We start from the raw sequence: 22,102 nt of genomic DNA on the forward strand, positions 1-22,102 counted from the left end.
CCCTGGGCAGTGCAAGGAGCAACGTGTGAAACCCTCTCCAGTAGGAGAAGCCATCTCCCGGTGGTCACACAAACAAATCTCACTGTCTCCTTGGTGCTGCCAGCCAATGGCAGCACCAGGATTTGTATCCTGCCCTGGGAAAAAGCAGGGCAAGTATTAGGCAAACTAATCACGCTGCAGGGATTTGTGTAATGAAAAGTACCTCTGCCTGGGAGTCAGGAACTGTGTGAAACAACCACACAGCATTGCCAGGGGCAAATTCACCTGGTGTCTCCTTATTCTCATTATTGGGGCATCTCAGCACCTAGGAACAGATACCAGAGCCTGGCCACCCCACGATTAAGGCACACAGTCTGTGTCAGGGCAACCTAAAGTGATTTACACAGGGCTGGCTTCCCCCCGTGCAGTGCAGCCCTGTCTGTGCCTGGGGGCCTCTCCATGCTCCCTAATGCAAACAAAGTAATGCAGACTTAATGATCGCTGTCATTTCCATGTGCCTACTGCTGATCTCTTAATGAAATATTCCACTTAAATTGCACAGGCACAAGCACAGCTCCGTGCTGGCAGAGCTGCAAAGCCAGAGTGCCCAGTGAAAAGGTTCTGCAGGAGCTGCTGGACAAAGGAAAGTTGGGAGTGAAACACTGCTCCACTGTTTTTGTGCCTGCTCCTGCAATAAACACGACACCTGCCAGGCTGTCTGAAGGGTAAGAAGAGAACAGAGGATGGAAATTGCCTTTATCTCAGGTTGGGACACGGGAAAAACAGCTGAAATGGGGATGACAGTCTGTGGTGATGTGGATTTGGCATTCATCAATGGGTAAGTGGTGTCTGCTCAGCGCTGCTCTAACAGCCTTGCTCCCTCCTGACAAACCTGCTGGGAGCACTGCTGCAGAAGAGGAACACTGGGAACATGCAGCACCACACAGACTCTGTTTGCCTATTGTCACAAGCAGTACACCAAATATTGGTGGGGGAAAAGGTAAAAATCTGTTCAATGACCAAATGTGTGTTGTTGAAAATAGGAGGGGAAAAATTACTGAAAAGCAGTGGAGTTTTGTAAAGTTGACTATACTATACAGCCAGTATAAAATAAAGACAAATAGATATCATACATGCTCTTCACTGTTCCAGAGATGAACAAAAGCATTAGCTTATCTCTGTTCAGGCCATCAGCTCTGGGAGAATTGCATGGCATAAGTGGAGGTTTCTAAATTTCATCTTTATTTTGGCTTTGCACACCTCACCCCTTCCCCAGCCTCCTCTAAGCACTGCTCACATGCAAGCAGTCACTGGCTGCAGGCACTGCAGGGTCCCAGGAGCTGATGTAGGAGCACAGAGCACCATCTGAAATCAGGGAAGTCACACAGCCTGCCTGGGTCACAGCACGCTCTCCATCCTTCTGCCTGCTCTCTCAAGGTGAGGAAATGCTGAAGGTGCTGAGGAGTTAGTGGCTGACTGATAGAAACACTTTTCCCCTTAATAAAAGCCTGTTTTAAGAGCATATTTTTTGAAGATAACTAGTAGGAAAGCAATCCAACAGGAGTTGTGATTTAGTCCAGCTACTCCACCAAGTCCTCCTATATTTTCCTTGATGATTTGGTGACGTGTCCTACACTTTTTCATGGTACCTAACACTAAGAACTGCTTCAGCAGGAGAGAAATCAGCCCTATTCAGTACTGATCCACTAGCAATGGTTGAGAGGGGCATTATCTTCCCTGTTCCATCAGTACAAGGCAAATGGGGGAGGCTGTTTCCTCCAGGGACCCAGGGCTGTGTTAGAGACACAGGAAGAAGGGAACAATGCCCAAGATTTGCATTTGCTGAAGGGCTCAGTACATTGCTCCCTTGTGAGCCGGCCAAGACCGACAGCACATGAATCCTTGTGATTCATCCTTCCCCCTGGTCTACCTCTCTGTATCCAGCCTGGCACAGAGAACTCTGTGTGTTTATTTATACACAAAAAGGTCTTTACTCGGTACTGTAGTATTTGGGTGCTTGGCTCAGCCTACCAAGATGGAGCAGGGGTACAGACTGATCTAGCAAATCAGTATTTTCTACTTTCCTGACAGACTGCTGGGTGACCTTGGGCAGTTTAAAGCAGCTTCACCTCTCAGCACTTCACTTGCTGTAAAATTATCCTGCTTAACTTTGAATGGAGTGTAGCTGTCAACTGATGCAAGGGCAGGGTACATTGTTTACGTTGACTCAGATAAAGCCAGTGCCTAAAACCTGAAATCAGCAAGGTAGAGAAATTGAGAAAGAAAAGAGCAGAAATGTGAAATCGTTGCTCTGCCTCAGCTTTTCTCCCCCTCTGCCCTGCCTAAACACAGGCAATTACAGCCCAACCCCACCATCCAAATTACTCCATGTCAGCCACACTGAGAAGTTCAAATAACCCCCCAAGGCATCATAAATGACAGGTAAATAAGCCCATGCATGTTACGAAGAGTCTCTTTAAAGGTTACAGTTCTGCTGTGCCGAATTTCAGGGCAGATATTTCCCTTTGGAAGGCTCTGGATATGGAAACCTGGCAAGAAGGGCAGGTGTTCAGGAAGGACACGTTCTGGTCCCTCCCTGCTGCTGATGCCATGTCAGCTGTGCCTGCCCAGATTGTCCTTAGTGGTTTCAAGTGGAAGCAAAACCCAGGAATGCAGGGGTGCAGAACCCGGGGATGCACAACACAGTGAGGCTGCTGGTCATGGACGTGTCAGGCAGATGGACTCTGATCGCTTGAAAAGGCTCATGAGCTTCGGCTGCTCATGAGCATCATATGCAGCAGCTTTCTTTCCCTCCTACAAATAACTCCTCCTGGAGTTGGTAGGAAGCCCTGTTTGGGTTACGACTGTCTCAGAGTTGAACTGTGGAGAAGCTAAAAAGCAGGACACCAGCTGCCCACTGAGAGGTGGGAGGCAGACAGCGAGCAGTGCCCAGCACTGCCTTTGCAGGACGTCTTGTGCTCGCCCTGGGACTGATCCCGCGTGTCAAGTGTCGCTTGCACCATACACAAGCTCCCAACGTTTTCCAAGTGTTTGTTGTCTGTTGTCCCGGGCTGTGGCAGGTCGGACGCTGCATCTGGAGCAGGTTTCATCGTATCCAGCCCCTTGCAAGATCCCGCACTGTCAGCGGGCTGAAAACCCGCTCAGGTCTGCAGCCCCTCACCTGGCCATAGGTGTGTGCATGCGCAGCCAGCCTGCCCGGGAGGAGCTCCCAATCCTGCCTCTCGCACTCACTTGCGGAGACAGGAGCAGGCGGGAATGTGTGCCTGTGGGCTGCCCCCGCCCCGCGCTCTGTCCTGCCCTCGTGTCACCTGAGCACGTAGGGCTGCGGCCATGCGTGTGTCCCCCCGTGCAAGTGTGCGCTTACAGCGCCGATACGTGCGCGGCTGCACACGCAGCGCGGTGTCACAGCTGTGGCAGTGGGAGTGTGGCAGTGGGAGGATGTGGTAGTGTGTGTTTGAGGGTGAGTGTGAGTGTGTGAGGGTGAGTGTGAGTGTGTGAGGGTGAGTGTGAGTGTGTGAGGGTGAGTGTGAGTGTGTGAGCGTGAGTGTGTTTGAGGGTGATTGTGAGCGTGCGCCCCTCTCTCCGGGTGCCGGGTAGCTCGGCGCCGCCAGGGCGCCCCGGCGCTGTGGGGTGCGCTGTCCCTGTCCCCAGGGTACCCCGGCACCGCCGAGCCGACTCGAGCCGTGCGAGGGAGCTCAGCCCGGCCCGAGCCGGGCAGTGCCGAGCCGAGCCGTGCCCGAGCGGGGCGGGGCGGTGGGAGGGGGCTGGCCGCGGGGCCGGAGCGCGGCGGAGCGGCGGGCGCAGAGCGCGGCGGACAGCGCACCGCACCGCTCAGCTGTGCTCCGCAGGGCGCGCACCGGGGCCGAGCGCTCCATGAGCCGCCGCGGGGAGGGTCGGCGCTGCGCTCGCTCCCCGCCGCGGAGCCGCCGCGCCGCCGGAGCCGGGATGTGACTTGCGGAGGGCTGGCGGACAGAGCTGCCCCGCCGCCCTCGGCCGCAGCAGACAGCAGGTGAGCCGGCGGCGGGGCGGCGGGAGGGAGGACGGCGGCCCCGGAGCGGCTCGGCGGGTACCCCCGGGCTAGCGCTGCGGGCCAGAGGGTCACGGTGCAGCCGCTCGCTCGGCTCTGCGCCCTGCGCTGCCCACAGAATTAGCCCGGTGGCCGCCAGCAGACAACAGGCTGGATATAGGAATCCTTGGGGGGATTAGACGGGATATAGGGCAGGCCGGGGGGGGCTCGGAGCAGGGGGCTGCGCTGCGGGGAGCGGGGCGGAAGGCTGGCGAGGAGGGCAGTGGAGTTCAGAGAGGATGGGGAAGAAGAGCGGGGAGGGAGAGACGGGAAAAAGAAACCGAGGAGAGAAATGAGCGAAAGGACAAAAGCGAGGAGGCTGAAGCGGGATAGGTATCGTCCAGGAGGAGGAGGTTGCCGGCGGATTAAGGGGAGCCCGGAGCGGAGGCAGCCGCGCACCGGCCGCACGGAGGGGCCGCTTGGCCTCGCACCGCGCTCGTACGCGGGGTACTTGCAGCCAAGCCCGGCACCCCAGCGCATTCCCCAGCGGGAGCTCAAGGGCAGTAAGAGGGAAGAGGCCGAGGGGGAAGAGCCTTTAGTTGGCCCCTGGCCGCCGCGGTCCGGTCGCGGGTCCGGCGGGAGCCCCGGCTGGGTGCGGGTGCGCAGCAGTTTTCTCTCTAGTTCATTAAAGCTCTGTCTCTGCGTTACCTCTCTGCAAAGCCACGCAGAGAGAGGATTTAGCACTTATGTGAACCCTTTGTTTACACCTGCCCTAATGTTTATCCCAAGGCTAACAGGATTTCCTGCGTGCTGAACCCAAACACCCAGGTTGGTGATCAGCGCTAGTACCGAGTCGCTGTCTGTCGGGGATACCCTTGCTGCTTACCAGCAGGGAATATCGGGGTTGAGGTGTTGTCTCGCTACATCAGGGAAAATCAGGTGACAGAACCCATCTGCTAGAAGGCTATGCCATGAATAGAAACAGTCTGAGAATTAGAGAAGAAAATAAAAACGTTGATTGCTGTCATTGATTGCTGTCGGTTGTGGATCCAACACCAGGCACTATGGTCAGAAGTATCTAGGCACACGTGATGCACAGATTCTGACCAAAGGGAATTGAGCACCTAGAAATTAGAAAGATAATTTCATAGGATGTTAAGCATCACAAAGTATTTGTAAATGAAAGCAGTACTTTTTTCTGTGTCCTTTTTGGAGTGGGGTCTTGCCTTTTGTAACCGTGAGGCTGTAACAGAGCATGATGTGTATCCAATGCAGGGGCTGTCAAAATCACTGCTGTATTTTTGCCTGCAAAGCACAATTGCACTATTAATTATTATTCTGGAAATACACACAGCTCTTGAGTAGTCTGATCTCAACTTGGCTGTTGCTGCTCTGTTATCAGTCCTGGAGCTCATTCTTCAGATCTGATCAAAAGCAGCTGGCAGAGATCCTGTGTTGTGATTAATTCTTCACTCACTAGCATCTCTCCACAACACTACGTGGTGGGGGTGGTTTTCTTTTGGAAATTGCACACTGCTCACCCTGTGTGGCAGAGCAGGTTACTATTTGTGCTACTATTGCTTATATTTACTAGATTGTTTTACTTCTCTGTGATTGGATGCATCTCCCTGTGCTAGCTGACTAACACTAGGACTCCAGATACAGGAACAGATAATGCATCTAACCATGAATTGCCTAACCTTAAATCTCTGCACCATTACAGATTTATTTATATATATTCTGTACCAGTGTACAGCAGTGTCTTTTTGATCCCTTTGCAAGCTTTGGTCAGAAGACTTTAACTACAGAAAGCCTCATTGATTTTGAACCGTGACAGCTTTTTGATGACAACTGTGAGATTTTCTGTTTCTGCTTAGTTGCTTGTAATTGTAGTTTGTACCCACTGGGACAGCTTTGTGTCTGCAATTTCTGTAGTGACTCTACGCCAGATAATGTAATGAAGGGGACTTCACTCTGTGTAAAACAGTGGAGTTATTACAGCTGTCATTGAGAGCAGACTTTGAGCCAAAAATTGAGTACTGGATTTGAAGCTGTCCTGCTAATTGTTTGCTGCTTTTGCCTAAAATGTGTAAGGCTTATTGATGAGAATATTGATTGTAAGTGCTCCTGATTGCTCTGGGTTCAGGTGTGTTGCCTTAATGGCTTTACCAAAATAAAATTCTGGAGAGGAATCTGTAGGGGAAAAAAAAGAACATCTCAAGTTGCTTTCCTTCCATATGAACAGTTCATTCGAGTATGCAGGGGATGTGTCTGTGCCACCGACTGTATCTGTGCTGGAATGTTTCCGTGGCAGTTCTGTGCTACTGTAGTTCTCTGGCAATAGAAGCAAAGTGCCAGCCGAATAGAGCGCTATTGTTACTACCGTGAGGTTGCATAACTTTGGTGAGAGCTGATCTAGACATAAAGAGGTAAAAATACTCTTCCTCTACAGTTACTGATCTGGGTAACTACTGGCAAGAATGTGCAGAAAAATTTTACTACAAAATCTCAGGAGACACAGAACTCTGCCATCCTACCCACTGCATACACTTGAGGAAGATGCTATTTTAATAAAACCCCCATATTGAAATACTACTTTTTTTTTTTTTCCAAAAACAACTTTTCTGGCAAAAAAACCCTTACAGTTTTTTCTTAAAATGATTGACTCTGTGCCTTTAGCTAAAGTTGGGGTATTCCTTTGCCAAACTTGTATGTTGTAATGTAGTATGTTCCCTCATTCTTACAACTGTCTGTGCTCAGTGCTGAGTACCAGCACTACAAAGACTCTTTAGCTGGTAATGTCTCAGGGGGTAGATTATTAATATTGCCTGTTTTTACCCAGTCAGGCAGAAATTGATAGTAAACAGGTTGGAAACAGACAGCTTTATTGATAGCAGTTAGGAGGAAAAGCTTCCTCCTTTGGAGACTTCAAGCCCTGCTTGCAAGGTTTGGTCTCGGCAGGACCTAGTGTTTAGTGAGACTCTCTGACATTGGGTAGGGAATTATTTCACACCAGGAATATCTGTCAGCAGCCCTAGAGATTTCTTGGTCAGTACTGTAGCTGTCTAGGACCTTTCTAAGAGGACCACTGTTTATCTCCACCAGCTTTCCCAAAAGTAGGAAATAACTTGGGAAGATCCCTCTTGAGTTGAATACCTCTTTATTTCAGAACACATATTTGGTCTGAATTCTGAATATACTTTGTCACAGCTTATTTCTCCCTTTCCAAAACTAACCAGTTCTTCGTGGATGGGGGAAATACTCAATTTCATTAACCCTCCCTTCCCCCTCCCAAACACTTCCAAATAGGAAGAGGAAACAAATGATGGCCTGACAATATGACTGCTTACCCATGCAGCACAATCTCCATGGAAACAGGCTGTCCTAGAATAGCTCAATCACATGAGGGTTACATGATATGAATAAAGTAACCAGAAAACTGGAAAATATCTCAGAACTGGGGATACTGGCACTTAATTCATTACCCCCCAGGTCTTTGGAGAGTAGCTGATAAACAAAGCTAGTATTGAAAGCAATTTAGTCCACACTTACCATGATTTGTAAGTGATGGGATAGTGGAAAATTAGCATGACCCTCACTTAAGGGCTGTTTATTGTTTCTAGTTTGGGTGACATTTAGAATTAATTTTGAATCATTTTCCACATGACCTCCTACATCTTGAAATGGTACCACTGGTTTGCAGCATTGCCTTAGTAGATGCCAGCGGATTGCCCCTCTTTGTGTCAGCAGGCACTGGCCATTTCACACTTTTTAGGACATTTCAAACACTCTAAAGAGTAGCTGAAGTAGGAATTGCCTGTGCCTAAAAGGAATTGGAGAACTACCTTCAGAATGTTTTCTTCTAGTTAATTATGTACTCATAGGGCAAGGAGATTTATTGAGTGTAACCATATTCAATACAAAAATGAATATATTTCACTGATGATTAGTTTTCTGTCTCTAAAGTCAGTGGTTTTTATGTGAATGTTGCAACAGTCACTGAAGAACCTGTTACACAAATCAGATATAAACAAGTGTATATTCTACCAATTCACCGTAAAGTAAATTACAGATAGGTAGAAAAAACAAATTACTTTGTCCTTAGCTGCAGGTCATTGCATTGTTAGAACACTGCAACCCTTCCAAATAGTGCAGAGATCCAGTAATTTGTGTGGGCTGGCAGAGATTGTCCATTACCCATTTCCTGTTTGTCCAAGCCCAGATCACATTTTTTGTCACAACTTCCACTTCTGAGATGAAGGTTTGTAACAGGATGTTTTATATCCTGTGTGAGTGAAGACCATAGAGCCATTATGCATTTATATTGGCACATTTGCTGTCTTGGTGCCCCTAAGAGGAAACACCATAACCTCCATCATCTGTCTCCTGATAGAGGCCAAAAAATGGCCATTGGTCATTATGCAGTGAAACATTAGTTTGAAGATTCAGATCCTCAAGGTTTACCTTTGGTCATTACAGGACTGTGAAGCATAGGATTGCAATGCACAAGAAGATCCATAGTTCTCTGAGAGACTGTACAGTTTCAGACAGTGTATGGTTTTTGTGTTAGTTATGACTGATCATGCTCAATGCAACATTGCTACTTTAAATCATTTCAACTCTCATTAAAGTTTTCAAAGATTTCATTAAAAGCAGTTCTAACCCACAAGGTCTCTTTGGACAGGTAACCATATAGGGCTGTTTTCTGACTTATAAAAGAGCTACTGATAGTTTCTCTGCTTTTCACTTTGCATCCTAAACATGTCCCATGAGCTGTGTGACTCGCACTGACTAACATTACTGCCTGCTTATGTGGTGCTTTTCTTCCTTGTGGCCATACAGTACAAGTGGGAGTCTGCAATGTTCCTCACATCAGTGAGGAAAATCCTGCTGGAACCTGCAGCACTAACTGCCAGTGAAGGTTACTGGAGTCAGGTTTCATATCTGCTCCAGACTGCCCTGACAGGGCGGCTATGGCCGAAGCAGACAGAGAGTTAAAGGTTACATTTTTTAACAATCTCTTTTGCTCTGCTTTCCTTATAAAAGCAAATGCCATAATGTGTATTTTTAAAGCACCTAACCCATGTTCTTCCTAAAACTATGGTGGGATTTGTCTAGGCTTTTGGTCTTGGTTGTCAGGTGGGACATGTTGTGTTCCTGGAGTTTACCATTGTCCACTCTGGATCCAGGAAAGTGATGCTCTGGTTTTTGTTTTTTGTTTCCTTTGAATGGCTTTGGATTTGCTAAGAAGCACAATGAGGCATTCATTTTTGATTAGTTGATTGATGACACTGCATGTGTCCACCATTGTCATAGAATATGGGATTTTTCTAGACTACCATTTCCAAATGCAATCTAATATCTGGGCTTTGGAAGAGGATGAAAGAAGTGAATACGATAACTGCCTATTGACTGAACATGAAAACAAGATTTTTTCTTTTTTTAAAGAAACTACAGTGTTTATTTTCCTTGGATTGCTTTATCCTTTAAATAGTAGTAATTTAAAAAGTGGTTTTGACTCTGCCTTTGTTCCAGTAAAAGGAGCAAGGCTGTGGAATAGTCTAATTGTGATATAGCTTACACTTGAATCAGGCCCAGTGCAACTTACACACACTTTAAAGACCTTGATTGGAATGGGGTATTATGTTTGAACAGGTAGTAAATATCTAAGTACTGTAGATAATGTAATATTTGCACAAGATAAATAATTTTTTCTGGCTGTGTTTTAGGCTATTAGCAGGGGCAGTGTTTGAAAATGTTGTTTTCAATCTGTGCAAACACAGCAATGAGTCATTTTGCATTCTGAGTACAACAGGCAAAAGCAGCTTTTGGGAGGGCAGTGAAGGGGGCTGGGGGGAGGCTGTGCCAGCTGCAAAAACTGTAAACATGGGCTGCTGAAACAAGCTGTGCTTCCAGTGGCTATGAAACCCTCCAAACTGAGCTCTAGCTAAACAAATATTTTGTTGTCCCAGGCAGAAAAATGAAAACCTACCCAGCCATTGGTTTCTTCCTCCTCTTCGTGATCAGCTATGGCTCTTCAGAAAACTCCAGTACTCCTCGAGGGTGTGGACTGGATCTTCTCCCTCAGTATGTTTACCTGTGTGACCTGGATGCCATCTGGGGGATCGTTCTGGAGGCGGTGGCAGGGGCAGGTGTGCTGACCACACTGCTGCTGATGCTGATTTTGCTGGTGAGGCTGCCCTTCATCAAGGACAAAGAGAAGAAGAGCCCCCTGGGAATGCACTTCCTCTTTCTCCTGGGGACTCTGGGACTGTTTGGGCTGACGTTTGCTTTCATCATCCAGGAAGATGAAATGGTGTGCTCTACCCGAAGGTTTCTCTGGGGAGTTATCTTTGCTTTGTGCTTCTCGTGCTTGCTAGCCCAAGCCTGGAGACTTCGCAGACTCGTTCGCCACGGGAAGAGCCCGTCTGGCTGGCATCTGGCTGGGGTGGCCATCTGCCTGATGCTGGTGCAGGTCATCATCGCGACCGAGTGGTTGATCCTGACCATCGTCAGAGATAACAAGCTGGCCTGCAGCTACGAGCCGATGGATTTTGCGATGGCTTCGATTTACGTTATGTTCCTGATGGTGTTTGCCATGGGATTTTCGTTTTTCACTCTCTGTGGGAAGTTTAAGAAGTGGAAGAAAAACGGAGTATGCCTCATTATAACCCTTTTTTTTTCCATTCTGATTTGGGTAGCCTGGATGACTATGTACCTCTTTGGTAATGCTGAGCTGCAGAGAAGAGACAAATGGAGTGATCCCACTCTGGCTATTGCACTGGTGTCCAGTGGTTGGGTGTTTGTTATTTTTCACGCCATCCCAGAGGTCCACTGTACCATCCTTCCATCACAGCAGGAAAACACACCCAATTATTTTGATACTTCACAGCCAAGGATGCGTGAAACCGCTTTTGAGGAAGATATACAGCTTCCTCGGAGCTACATGGAAAATAAAGCCTTTTCAATGGATGAACATAATGCAGGTAAGAATTGGGTTTAAAAAACTATATTTTTCTGTAGTGTCAAGAAAACTCAGTGTCTGAGACATTTTTCAGGTGTTGAAAGCAAGGCTCATGAGAAATGCAATAAGTTGCACACTACACATTGTTCCCTTCCACATTTAAGATATCACATCGTGAGGGGAAGAATGAAAAAAATGCAGAAAACACATGTGTTACATTGAAATTATTCTTCTGCATGTTGTTTTTTCTTTGAAAAACTGAACAATTTCAAATGCAAAGCCAACACGGAAATAATAAAAGAATTCACTGTGGAAAAAATAACCTCTAGTTTAAATAATTTAAATTACTTTTTTTGTCATTAGCAGTCATCAACATTTAATACAAAATATTTTCCAAAGACCTAAGAAAAAACTAAAGTGGTCTGTGTTACAAAATGCTCAGCCTCTTGAGCAGCAAAATAATTATTATTAATTATATTTCCATTAAAATGGATTTAGTGCCACTTTGTGTGACTGTGGGGGGAAAAAATCCCAAGTGGCTTATAGACAGTTCAAAGACAGCCTTTGTTCTGAAGGCTTCAACGTCTGAGGTTTCATAGAGGTTTCAAGGTAATTTGCCTTCCTTGTCATAAAACGATGTGTGATGACACATCATTAAATTTGCAGTGGAAATGTTTTTGAGTGATTGCTGAAAGGACCAGCAACAACTGTGTGCTTCAGAGACCCAAAGCACTGCTGAACATTTAACCCATGTCAGAAATGCCAGAGATGCCTCTGTGACCAGCAGTGGGAAGCAGGAGCCCCGTGGTGTTCTTAGGGGGGTTGTGGTCTGGTGCTGCACCACACCTGCATAAAGGGTTTTGTTACAAGTCACACTGAGTTTTATTCATTCTAATTGAGAAGAATACTGGCCTGGTATCCCAGGCAGGAGTTGCCACATTGCTCTGGCAGCCCCTGAAAGAAAGCTTAGGGCACGTGGTCCAGGCATTTCACCTTCCTATTCATCTTTATGTGTCTTTGATTTCCTTTGGGTTTGATGTTTCCTCTGGGTACAGACTAGACATGGAGGAAAATAGCACTTTTGTTTGGCACGGTGTTGGGTCAGGAAGGCATTTTTTCCTCTAAGTTTTTTAGCAGGAACTTGAAAGGTCTTCTAGTATGGAAGTTTTTTCTGTGAGTAGATACCATAAGGGCAGTGGTAAAACAAAAATATGATGTGGATAAAAGAATGGTTGTGTTGCTAATGTTCCAGAGTAAGAGGCAGTAGCACTAGGGGCTGTTAATAACACTATTTTCTTTCTGTGGTGGTTTTTTTTACTGTCCTTCATCCCCCATTAAATTAATTTCATAGTAAAGTAACTCCAGTGGCTTCAGTGAAGCTATTTCTGGCTAAGGCAGATCTAAGAACAAAATTGGATCTTTCACTCTGTATCATTCCCATTCATGGATGCATTTTTTAAAAAAAGTACTGGAAGCTCCTTTTTGATCTAATCATTCAGTAATTAAGTTTTTTAGTGAAATGGATAGATGTATGATAGCTACAAAATCATTATGTTGTCTATTATAGTGCAATTTATGTTCTGTTTTAATCTATTTGAATTATAGTACAATACAAAATAGATTTCCTTATCTGATGCCCTTATTAATATATACTGTAATAAATGCCTGTCATTCCTATTCCCATGGCATATAGGAATTTTTAGTACATCAAAACAGATTAAATATTCCTGTGCAGCAGTTCTTTAAGGACTGACTTCAGACAGCAGGGTTTGGAGACAAAACTTATTAGTATGATAGAGTCTTAAAGTAAATACAGGCAATAATAACCATTATTATGGTGTTGAAATGTCAGTTTAAGTCAGATCCCTGTGCTGATTTTTGTCAGTGGCAAAGCACCTGGTGTCTATTGGCTCTGCAGGTATGTAGAGAATGTTCTCTTCTTTCATCCATTTAATTAGCCTCAATTTGAGAATTCATCATTAAGAGTTGAGAAATTACTGGAAGGGTACTTTCTTCAGTTTCTTCATACTTAAGAATGATGTTTAAGAATGGAAGATCTACCAGTTTCAAAATTTTGGAAGACATGATAAACAGAAAACACCTCCTAGTTCTCTTACTGTAATACTTGTTTTAGTAAATAATTAGCTCTAAGGAGAAAACATGCCTGGACAAACATATTTCCTATTAATTCTTGTTATTTCCATTAATACTTGTATAAAACAATCTAGTAACTTCGCTTTTTTTAAGATTTTAAGCAGCATTTTAAGAATCTAAACAGCCTTCAGGTTCAAACAAGCATATGTCAGATTCCTTCTTTCTTAGCGAAAATGTAGCTTCAAGTTATACATTGCAACAAGAGCTGCTCTATTCCCGTAACAACATTAAGCATTGATAAAGCAAAACTATTTTCATGTCAGTAATTTAACCATCATTTAAACAGCATTGCTGATCTGTGATTTCAATATTCATCTGATAGATAGGTTGAAATATCTCTTTAAAAGAGTTCTTTTCATAGCTGTGTCTTTTAAAATTATATTAAAGTATTTAGAAACCCTGGACAAAGAGCGGTTGACTGAGTTCTCAGTGCTCTGTGGAAGTGCAGTGCACACCAGTAGGGCAACCTCTGTAGGCAGAGAGAATTTGCCTTATACAAGAGAAATGTGGATGTGAAATGTAGAATGCTATAGCTGTCAGGAAACCCAGGCCCAAGCAGCTCTGGTGTCATTAAATTTCTTTTAATAATTTCTAGTCCTACTAGTCACCGTCACAGCCAATGCCTAAAAGTAAAGTGAACAAAATATAAATGTGTTAAAAAGAAACTTTGATATATTTGCTCAGATATTCTCAGTACTGCTTTTTTTTTACCTATACATACCCCATGTAAATGGACATATTTAATAGTAATGTAAAAAGTGCAAGGAAAAATGGTAACAGTGGTGTAAGAATAAAAAATCCAAAATGAGTAATACGTCTCCAAGCTTTATCACAGATTCTGATGTAAAAAAAATATAGACTGTTTGCAATAATAGGGAAAGAAAATGTAGCAATATGAAATTGAATTTACTGGTTCTTCAAGATGGCTTTGAAATAACTGTGGATATTTTGTATAAATATTTTGTATAAATGTGTAAATATTTTCATGATGGTATGCATGATTTTTTTATTATTTTTTTATGTGTACTAGCAAATACCAGTGCAATCATGTGTGTTTATGACACAAGTGATAGTCAAATAGCAAAAAAAGAGAAAAAAGCTACTGACCCTGAGATGTTTTAGGATCTAATAAAAATACCTTATTGCAGTTTAGGCATTTTCACTATTTGTTCTCCCAGTGTTCTGCAAAAAATATGTAATTTTAAAATGCAGAGCAAGTGAGGGTCTTTGTGTATCTGAAGTCAACAGCTGAGCATTTGCAGGGTGGAATTTCCAAATTTCCATGCTAAATCAATACTGTTCTTCATCTTGGTGCACAACTCCCAAAGAGAGGAGTAGCAGTGGATAGAGGACAGCATATGGCAGTAGGATCCATTTAAATCTTCTTCTACACAGAGCAACTACATTGGAGATAAATCCTGGCTTCATTAAAGTCTGTGCTGAAATTCTCATAAACTTCAGCTTACTCACTATTTCAGCCAGAGACTGTAGAATTGTAATTTGAATTAAATCTAAGAGAAATTCATGCCCCAGGTGCCTGAACTGGGCATGTTTCTATTTAGCAGCTGACAGATGAGTATTGCCCGTTGTAACCACGCACGTCGTGGGGATAAATGAGCTCTGTTCCCTGGCCACGTCTGAGTTCAGTGAAGCCATTATTTACCCTCGAAATTAAAGAGGGAGTTTGTATGTGCCAATCCCCAGACTGGTTCAGAGAGAGCAGCATATCCCTCACTACGCATATCTCATTCAGAATTTACAGCTTGAACCCAAACTTGTGCTTAAATTAATGGGGAGACTGATTTATTCCTGTTGTAAACATCCAGAAGGACAATCGGTATCTCTTCTGCTCCAGTCGTTTGCCATGTTTAAGCTATTCGAAAGCAATATTTACTCCATCTTTCTAGCTTCTCAGAGTAAATATAATCTGAAACATCTGGAAAATCCTTATATGCTAGTCATGCTGAAGTAATGCCCAGGGGGTTGTGAGCATGCTTACTGGCTTCAGCAAGGCTTTGGATCCCTGTCCACTGAGTTTGATAGAAAGCAAAATGTAATACATTTCACTTAACCCCACAGTATCCAGACCAGCACAGGGAGCACTTTGCAAAATGCATTGTGCAAGGTACATCACAGGTCCAGGGACTGAAAACACTGAGCTCCCACTGAAATGAGATGAAGCAAGCTTCAAATATTTGGTTCCATTAAATTTCCCCCCCTCCACAGCAAACAGTTCATTTAATGTAAATCTGATTCTTCTGAGTTCCGTTCCCAACATGTAAGAGAAACAGCTGTTCAAAAGCAATGTGAAAACTGGTATAGCAACGTGGAAGTTAAAATCAGTGGCAAAGCTCCCAATAACTAAACTGGAAGGAAGATACTCTGTGATTGCACAGCTTTAATTGTGTTCTAAGAGTGATCTCTCTTTTCCAAACACAGCGCTAAGAACGGCAGGATTTCGAAACGGCAGTTTGGGAAGCCGCCCTAGTGCTCCTTTTAGAAGCAATGTTTATCAGCCAACTGAGATGGCAGTTGTGCTAAATGGTGGGACTGTAAGTATCAAAATGTGATGATTTAAGAAATCTTTGCTATGCACTGATATATACAACCACTACTAATTGAAAAACCTGCTTTCAGCTTATTCACAGCAGGGGGAAAGCTATAAATGAAAATTTAAGGCAGCAAGTATGCATGTAATGCTTCCCTTCCCTCTAGAAAATATGTAATTAACAAGCATTTTGCATTTGTTTACTCAGCTATTCACATTTTGCAGCACAGCTTCAGTGAACCAAGTTTTTCTGTGAGACAACTTATTCAATGGCCCTTTCGAATAAAATTTGTGTTAAGGTATTTAGCATAACTATTAAGTGACACCATTTCTAACCTGATTTTTTTCAAGATGATATAGTCACGCAAACGTTTTCAGGCAGTACATTACTTAAAATAATTGTTGCAGATAATGGTGGTCTCTCACGTATCTTCCATTTTCTTGTAAAATACGTGTAATTATTTGTAACTTACAGATTTGTACATCTCTTGAAAAGGGATTCATAAAAGAGGAATAGAGATTATTTTAACGTTAATAACATCAATTTTTCTTCCTTAGACAATAGTTGGCATGGTAGACCTGTATTTTTGCAGCCTGGTTGTTATAAAATTGGTTTAGTGATGCCAAACGGACATTCCAAATGTTCTTCACATGTTGTCTGATTTTCACTAAAGACATTTCATATAGCAGGCACACTGTTGAAAAATAAGAATTTTCATCCACACCTTTTTCATGCTTCTTAAAATTCTACTCATGAGCCAGTTTATACTCATGTGAGTTGGGTTTTCTTTCTTTTGAATCATGAGCTGATTCCATAACTCAACCTCTACGTTTAAAACCAAATAACATGAACTGATTGCAGGTCTGGTTTTGGTTTTAAGTAAGGTTTTGGCTGATTTTGGTGAACAAGAGTGCCTAGATACAAGAATTCTCCTGTGTAGGTAAGACTGTGAAACATGTCAACTTGAGTAAAATGAAAAGGCTTGGCTTTGCTGTCAGTAATGGATTTCATCCTTCTGATGTTTGGATTCATCTCTGCCTGTTTTCTGATACGTGCAGCTCAGGGAAAAGGCAGTTAAAGGATGAGAAGCTTGAGAATTTGGTTTGGAGTGTTTTTTGTTTGTTTTGCTTTGTTCTGAGGTGGATACAAAGCTCACGTACATAGTCATGGTTTTACAGAGAGATAAATGCACTGTATGGGTGGGAGATGAGCTCCTTTGTATCACTTGGCTCTAGAACTACCATCTGGAAAGCTGTCATGTACATGTAGCGTGCTAACACTGATTTTTGAACAGTCTAGATCTCTCAGTCATGGGTTTATTATCCTTATTTCCAGATACCAACTGCTCCGCCAAGTTACACTGGACGACACCTCTGGTGAAAGGCTGTAGGCTGTAGAGAATAAGAATCCTTGTTGCAGATGTTGTTCCCTGGCAGTGTGTCTTTGAGGGAAGGAATCCATAACAGTACCAGAACAAAGCAACAAAACATCCAGGATCTTTTGAAATCCTGCAGAGGATTTTGCCTAAATGTGAACACCATTGAACTGAGAATTGCAAAAACAAAATGGTAACATTGAAGCTGAATCTAATTTAAAACAGAAGTAGGCACACCTTAAATTGGAAGAGGGAATATTGTATTCTGAAGTGTAAGATATTCTCTTGTCTGTAACTTGTGTGCCAGGCAAGCCTGGTTTTGGTGGTTGCCAGTTGCTTGCAAAATACCCTCCTCTCACCTAAACTTAATTCATGTTGCCACAAGAGATTGCCACTACAGTGTGAAAACATGCAGGATTTCTTTCCATTTTGCTCCTTTTCCCGTCATTTCAAATGCCATGAGAAGTCCCCTGTTTGCTCCTTGCCTAGCTGTACTGTACAGTCACGCAGCACCGTGTGTAGTCAGACATTGTCACCCTGTGGCAACCCAGTCCCCTCGCGCTGTAGGCTGATGCTCTGCTCTTCAAACAGCTGGCCTAGGAGAGGCAGCTCTGGAGGGAGGAAAGGTCTGTGCATGTTCCATGTTCTGGAGCTTCTGGGGGCAGAGAGGAGAAGATCAGGTGCGGCACAGCCGCTCTCCTCAGCCTGTGGGATGGATTCCCCGGTGTGCAGCCCCAGCCCGGGCTGAGCGAAGAGCCGCGCAGGCTTGGAGGGATGGATTGGTGCAGACAGCTGGGAGAGGACGTGGTGGCGTTGGCAGCAGCAGTTGGTGGTGCTGGTGGAGGGAAGGAAGGAAGGAAGAGCTCCTGAGCCGGCTGGGCTGGGCTGGGGTCAGCAGGAGCTGGGGGCAGCTGAGAAGCACTGAGCCTGTGGGACACTGGGCAGCAGAGAGGGTGAGAGCCCAAAGCCCCTGGTGGTACAGTAGTCCAGTCCCCTCGACTGCAGTTGTTCGTGCATTTCAATGTGGTTGTGCATTTTAGTGCCTAGAGAGTAGAATCTCTGTGCTGGAGGTGGTTTGTTGTTGTTTTTGTTTATTTAAGGTGGTTTCTTCCCTATTCCTCCCCTCCCCATCCATTTTCTTGAGTTGATATAAGGCAGACTTTTCAAAGCTTTTTATCTTTGTTTTCTCCAGGTTATTTAAAAGGTTCCCATTGCCCATTTGTTGTGCCATGGTTTTTCATTATGTTCAAGCAATCATTCCTTTCTTTAACATTTAATGCATATCGGACATTGAAAACATCACTGTATCCTCACTGTTTGGCCAATGTTAATCTTAGCTTTTCTCAATACTAAAAGCTAATTGTTTTTACTTGAAGGCATAGGAAACATATAACAATTAAACTTTGCATATGCTGTAATAAAAATATATATTTTCAAACTAAAAAAAATAAATAAAATGTACAAATAACTGAATAGCTTAGTAGCTTCACAGAAGGAAGTTACTTGCTGTATACTGCAAAAGAAAGACCAGCTTTTTATTTTTCAAGAGTCTTCCTGATTCCTCATGTACCTCCATTTCTACTGAATTAGGAACCTAGTCCTGCAGACTTGTACTGCCACAAGTAGTGCCATCGACACCAGTAGGTCTACATCCAGGTACAGAGGCTGCAAGACCAGTCCCTAAGTGTTGCACACAGATATATGTATATATATATATGGAAAAAGATATATTGCCATTCTTGCCATGATCATCTTATGGGGTTTTATTTCAAAGCCCTTCTCCTCCAGAAGCAATGTTTTTCTGTCATGCATGAGTGAAGGAGTATGTCAGCTCCCCCCTGCCCTTCCCTCCTCGAGGCAAAGGAAGCATGTGCTTGTTTTAGGGATCCTTTATTTCATTTTGTATGTAACTAGATGGCCTTAGTAACCAAGTAGGGTAGGGGTGGATATTGCATGCTATCCAGTGACTTAGAAATACATTTTGCTTGTTATGAGCAGAGCTTTGATCAATGAGGTAATATTTAAGATAATGATACCTACCCAGAAGACACATAATTTGGAACAATTAAAAAACTATTACCATCGCTTGCCTGCAGAATTTTGCTTTTAAAAACCACTTAATAAAATCTCTCATAAAACTCTTATCATAAAAATATATAAGATGACCATGGCATAAATGGTAGGACAGCTTTCTTTTTAAAAGTTTATCATGCTACAACCAAGACTTACGAATTACAAGACACGTTTTACAGACGTTTGACAAAATCTGTACAAGATATAGTTACCTTAAGAAACTTTTGTTTTTCTTTTTCTAGATGTGACTGAATTGATAAATAGAGTTCCCAATCCTGCTTCTGATGAAGTTGTTTGGAATTTCAGGGCTTATGCAAAGATATGGCCAGATCCTACAAACTGCTGTTCACATGACTGGTCTCACTGGGTTAGTCATGTGGACTATTCACAAAATTAAAAAGTAGCAGGATTGGGTTTAATGTGTGGTGGTGAAAGTGTGGCAATAGATTAGGAGGGTCTTTATTTTCCAACTTTATACAATTAGTAATGAGCAACTTTTTTTTTTGTATGTCACTAGTCTGTGATGTAAAATGCCCCAAAATAAAACTGTAATTGAAGAAAGGCATCTTTATGTTAACTTATATTTTTGTTACGATATTTACTTTTGCCTTTTTTGAAAGTTTTCTAGAATGTAGAGCATCTGTGAACAACATAATAAGTAAGTAAGCACAAGCCTTTCACAGTTCTCCTAATTATAATTAGCTTTTATACTATAAAAGCTACTATGTTGTCCCTTGATGGTTATGTGCTCGTGGTGTTTCCATGCAGAAAAATGAAATCACAAAGCATCTGACAAAACTATTACCAAAGCAAGATTTACAATGACCGGCTTTTGATCAATGGCTGGAAAAGAGTTTAAAGTCATACAGATCCTGTCCTGCTTTCAGATGGGTTGAGGGTGTTTGACACTTGCCAGAAAATATGTAGCATCTTCAGAAGAACACTCTCAGTACATCCAGTTGTTTCTATAAACAAGGTACATGAAATACTAGAGAATTAGCTGTTTCTGCTTTTAGTCTAAACACAGGCATCTTGGTTGGCTTTGTTTGAGCTCGATGCCTTGGGTCTAACCAAAGGCCATACAAAAGGGAGCATTGTAGCTTTTATAATAAAACAATTGGACTATTCTACCAACTTACAGGATTACAAAGCAGGTGCTTTTTATTAATTGATGAGAGCTAAAGCTCATTTTTGATAGATAATATATATTTATTAAATGTATTAACGTGTGTTTTATAACGTACCCTTTTTTCCGCTGATTGTTGCATACTGGTATCTTATTAAGTACATCTTTGAAGGATTTTCAAGACAATCAATGTGTACCATGATGACTGTACATAAGTATACAAAACTACAAAGGTTGTAAAGCATGGGCAAATGTTTTATTTTCAAAATGCTGTTCTTAACGAGAATAAAGGCTTTACTATTTACTTACAATGTTTGTGTCCACTTGGTTTTAAAATCCAGCCGGAATTTTTCCATTGCAGTGAGCAGTGCTACAGACAGCATTGTCCCTTGGTGCATTTCCTCAATATAAGCAAAGTTAAACTGAAGGAAAGGGCTCCTAAACCACATTCCTCTACCTTTGGCCACATTCCCACACTCACCCTTAGCTCTGGCACCTATCAAACCCACAGTGAGCCAGTCAAGGAGCTCAGCAGCCAAACTCTTAACACAAAAGGGATTTTTTTTCCCTGTTGGCTCAGCAGTTTCCTGTCCTGGCTCAGTTGCTTGTGCTTGTGAAAAGGAGGGGACTGGAGAATACAGCAGGGCTTCAAGAGTGCAGGATGAGAGCTTTTCCTTCAAATGGTTTGATTTTGCAGATCTGTTGTAACAACCATCATCACCAACCAGGAAAAAAACCAAGGTGTGGGTACTGGTGTAACAGTGAAGACAAAGTCTATGTCTGTGATGGCAGAAATCCATGTGGAACCACAGCAAGTGCTAGAGACCACCTGTGTTCCTTCAAAACAACCACACCTTTGACTTACATGGGATTATTTGCAGTTCTGCTACTATCTTCTCTAATTGTGAAATTATAAAGGCCTAAAGAGAAATGTGTTTGACAGGACTAAGTGAAAAAAATAATAAGGGTTCCTTACCAGGGGGCCCAATCTGATTTTTACTGTGCTTGGATCTGATATAAGTAAGTAGCCTGCATAAGATTGCTGAAAATGCTGACACTGGGATCTTAATTCTACACTTTCTCAGCACATGTGCTACATGGTAACAAAAGGGCCTTTGACTTTTCTCCCCTGCAGAAATGCAGAGCAACCTCAGCTCTCATTGCCTTCCGTTGGAATGGCAGGGGCACAGCGTTTCTGCAAATTAGACCGTTCTGAACAGAGCCTGGGTTTGTGTAAATTGTCACAGCTCTGCAGGAGTTGGAGAAGTCCAGTTTATGATAAATGAAGATTTTGCCTTTGCTTTAACATTTGCCTACATGTGGGTGGAACCCCACTTAATTTCATCCAGAGTTTTCTTCCTGTCAGAAAAGAGTTTAAGTGAGCATTCAGGAACACAAGATAAACACAGATTCCACATTTTTGGCTAGATGTGCACCATTCCATCTGTTTTAACAGAATTGTGCTCACTTAGACTAAGAGTGAATTTTGTCTTGGCATGCTGGGTCCTTACATAATCTGCCTTTGATTTACAATACCTCACATGTAAAAGTAAAACTCTAATGCTGAGAGGGTTTCTAAATCAGTATGATAAAGTTCATGAGCTCCATGCTTTGCAATTTTAGCGAGGAAATTAAAATTGAGATGTTGAAGGGTTTTGTGTATGTTTGTCCAGCTCTTCTGATTTGCTTCTCACTGCAACCATACAAAAAAAAATTAACAGGCACAGAAACAAAAAAGAAAACATCCATACTTCCACAGCAAATACTCCATTGTTCAATAAGTAAATGTCCCCTGCCCAACCCAAAAAGTGCATTTCTTCTTTGCATGGCATTTTTTTTCATGTTTTGACACTGC

The 22,102-nt window shown here is 43.2% G+C and overlaps 2 protein-coding genes across 6 annotated transcripts in view; one reads left to right on the top strand and one right to left on the bottom strand.

Moving 5' to 3' along the window:
- Positions 1-3,781: 3,781 nt before the first annotated feature.
- Positions 3,782-18,505, top strand: GPRC5B (G protein-coupled receptor class C group 5 member B). 2 transcript variants are annotated; one of them, XM_085074736.1, is made up of 4 exons: positions 3,782-4,009; positions 9,983-10,992; positions 15,564-15,676; positions 17,009-18,505. In XM_085074736.1, exons 2-4 carry the CDS (start codon positions 9,987-9,989, stop codon positions 17,051-17,053), a joined length of 1,164 nt encoding a protein of 387 aa, XP_084930862.1. In that variant the 5' UTR covers positions 3,782-4,009; positions 9,983-9,986; the 3' UTR covers positions 17,054-18,505. The 2 variants fall into 2 exon arrangements, with proteins under 2 accessions (XP_084930862.1, XP_084930861.1); XM_085074735.1 differs by having other exon boundaries at positions 3,875-4,009; positions 9,979-10,992.
- A 1,508-nt stretch (positions 18,506-20,013) lies between these two features.
- Positions 20,014-22,102, bottom strand: part of IQCK (IQ motif containing K) — a 35,602-nt gene continuing 33,513 nt past the window's right edge. For 3 of the 4 annotated variants that reach the window (XM_085074738.1, XM_085074739.1, XM_085074737.1), the window contains one exon: positions 20,014-21,940. In XM_085074738.1, the coding sequence (XP_084930864.1) occupies positions 21,823-21,940 (118 nt within the window). In that variant the 3' untranslated portion in view covers positions 20,014-21,822. The remainder of the gene's footprint in view (positions 21,941-22,102) is intronic. The other variant, XR_014855108.1, reaches the window with a different exon arrangement.

This window comes from Lichenostomus cassidix, chromosome 14 (assembly GCF_008360975.1).
Source record: "Lichenostomus cassidix isolate B80296 chromosome 14, HeHo_3.0, whole genome shotgun sequence".
NCBI lineage: Eukaryota > Metazoa > Chordata > Aves > Passeriformes > Meliphagidae > Lichenostomus > Lichenostomus cassidix.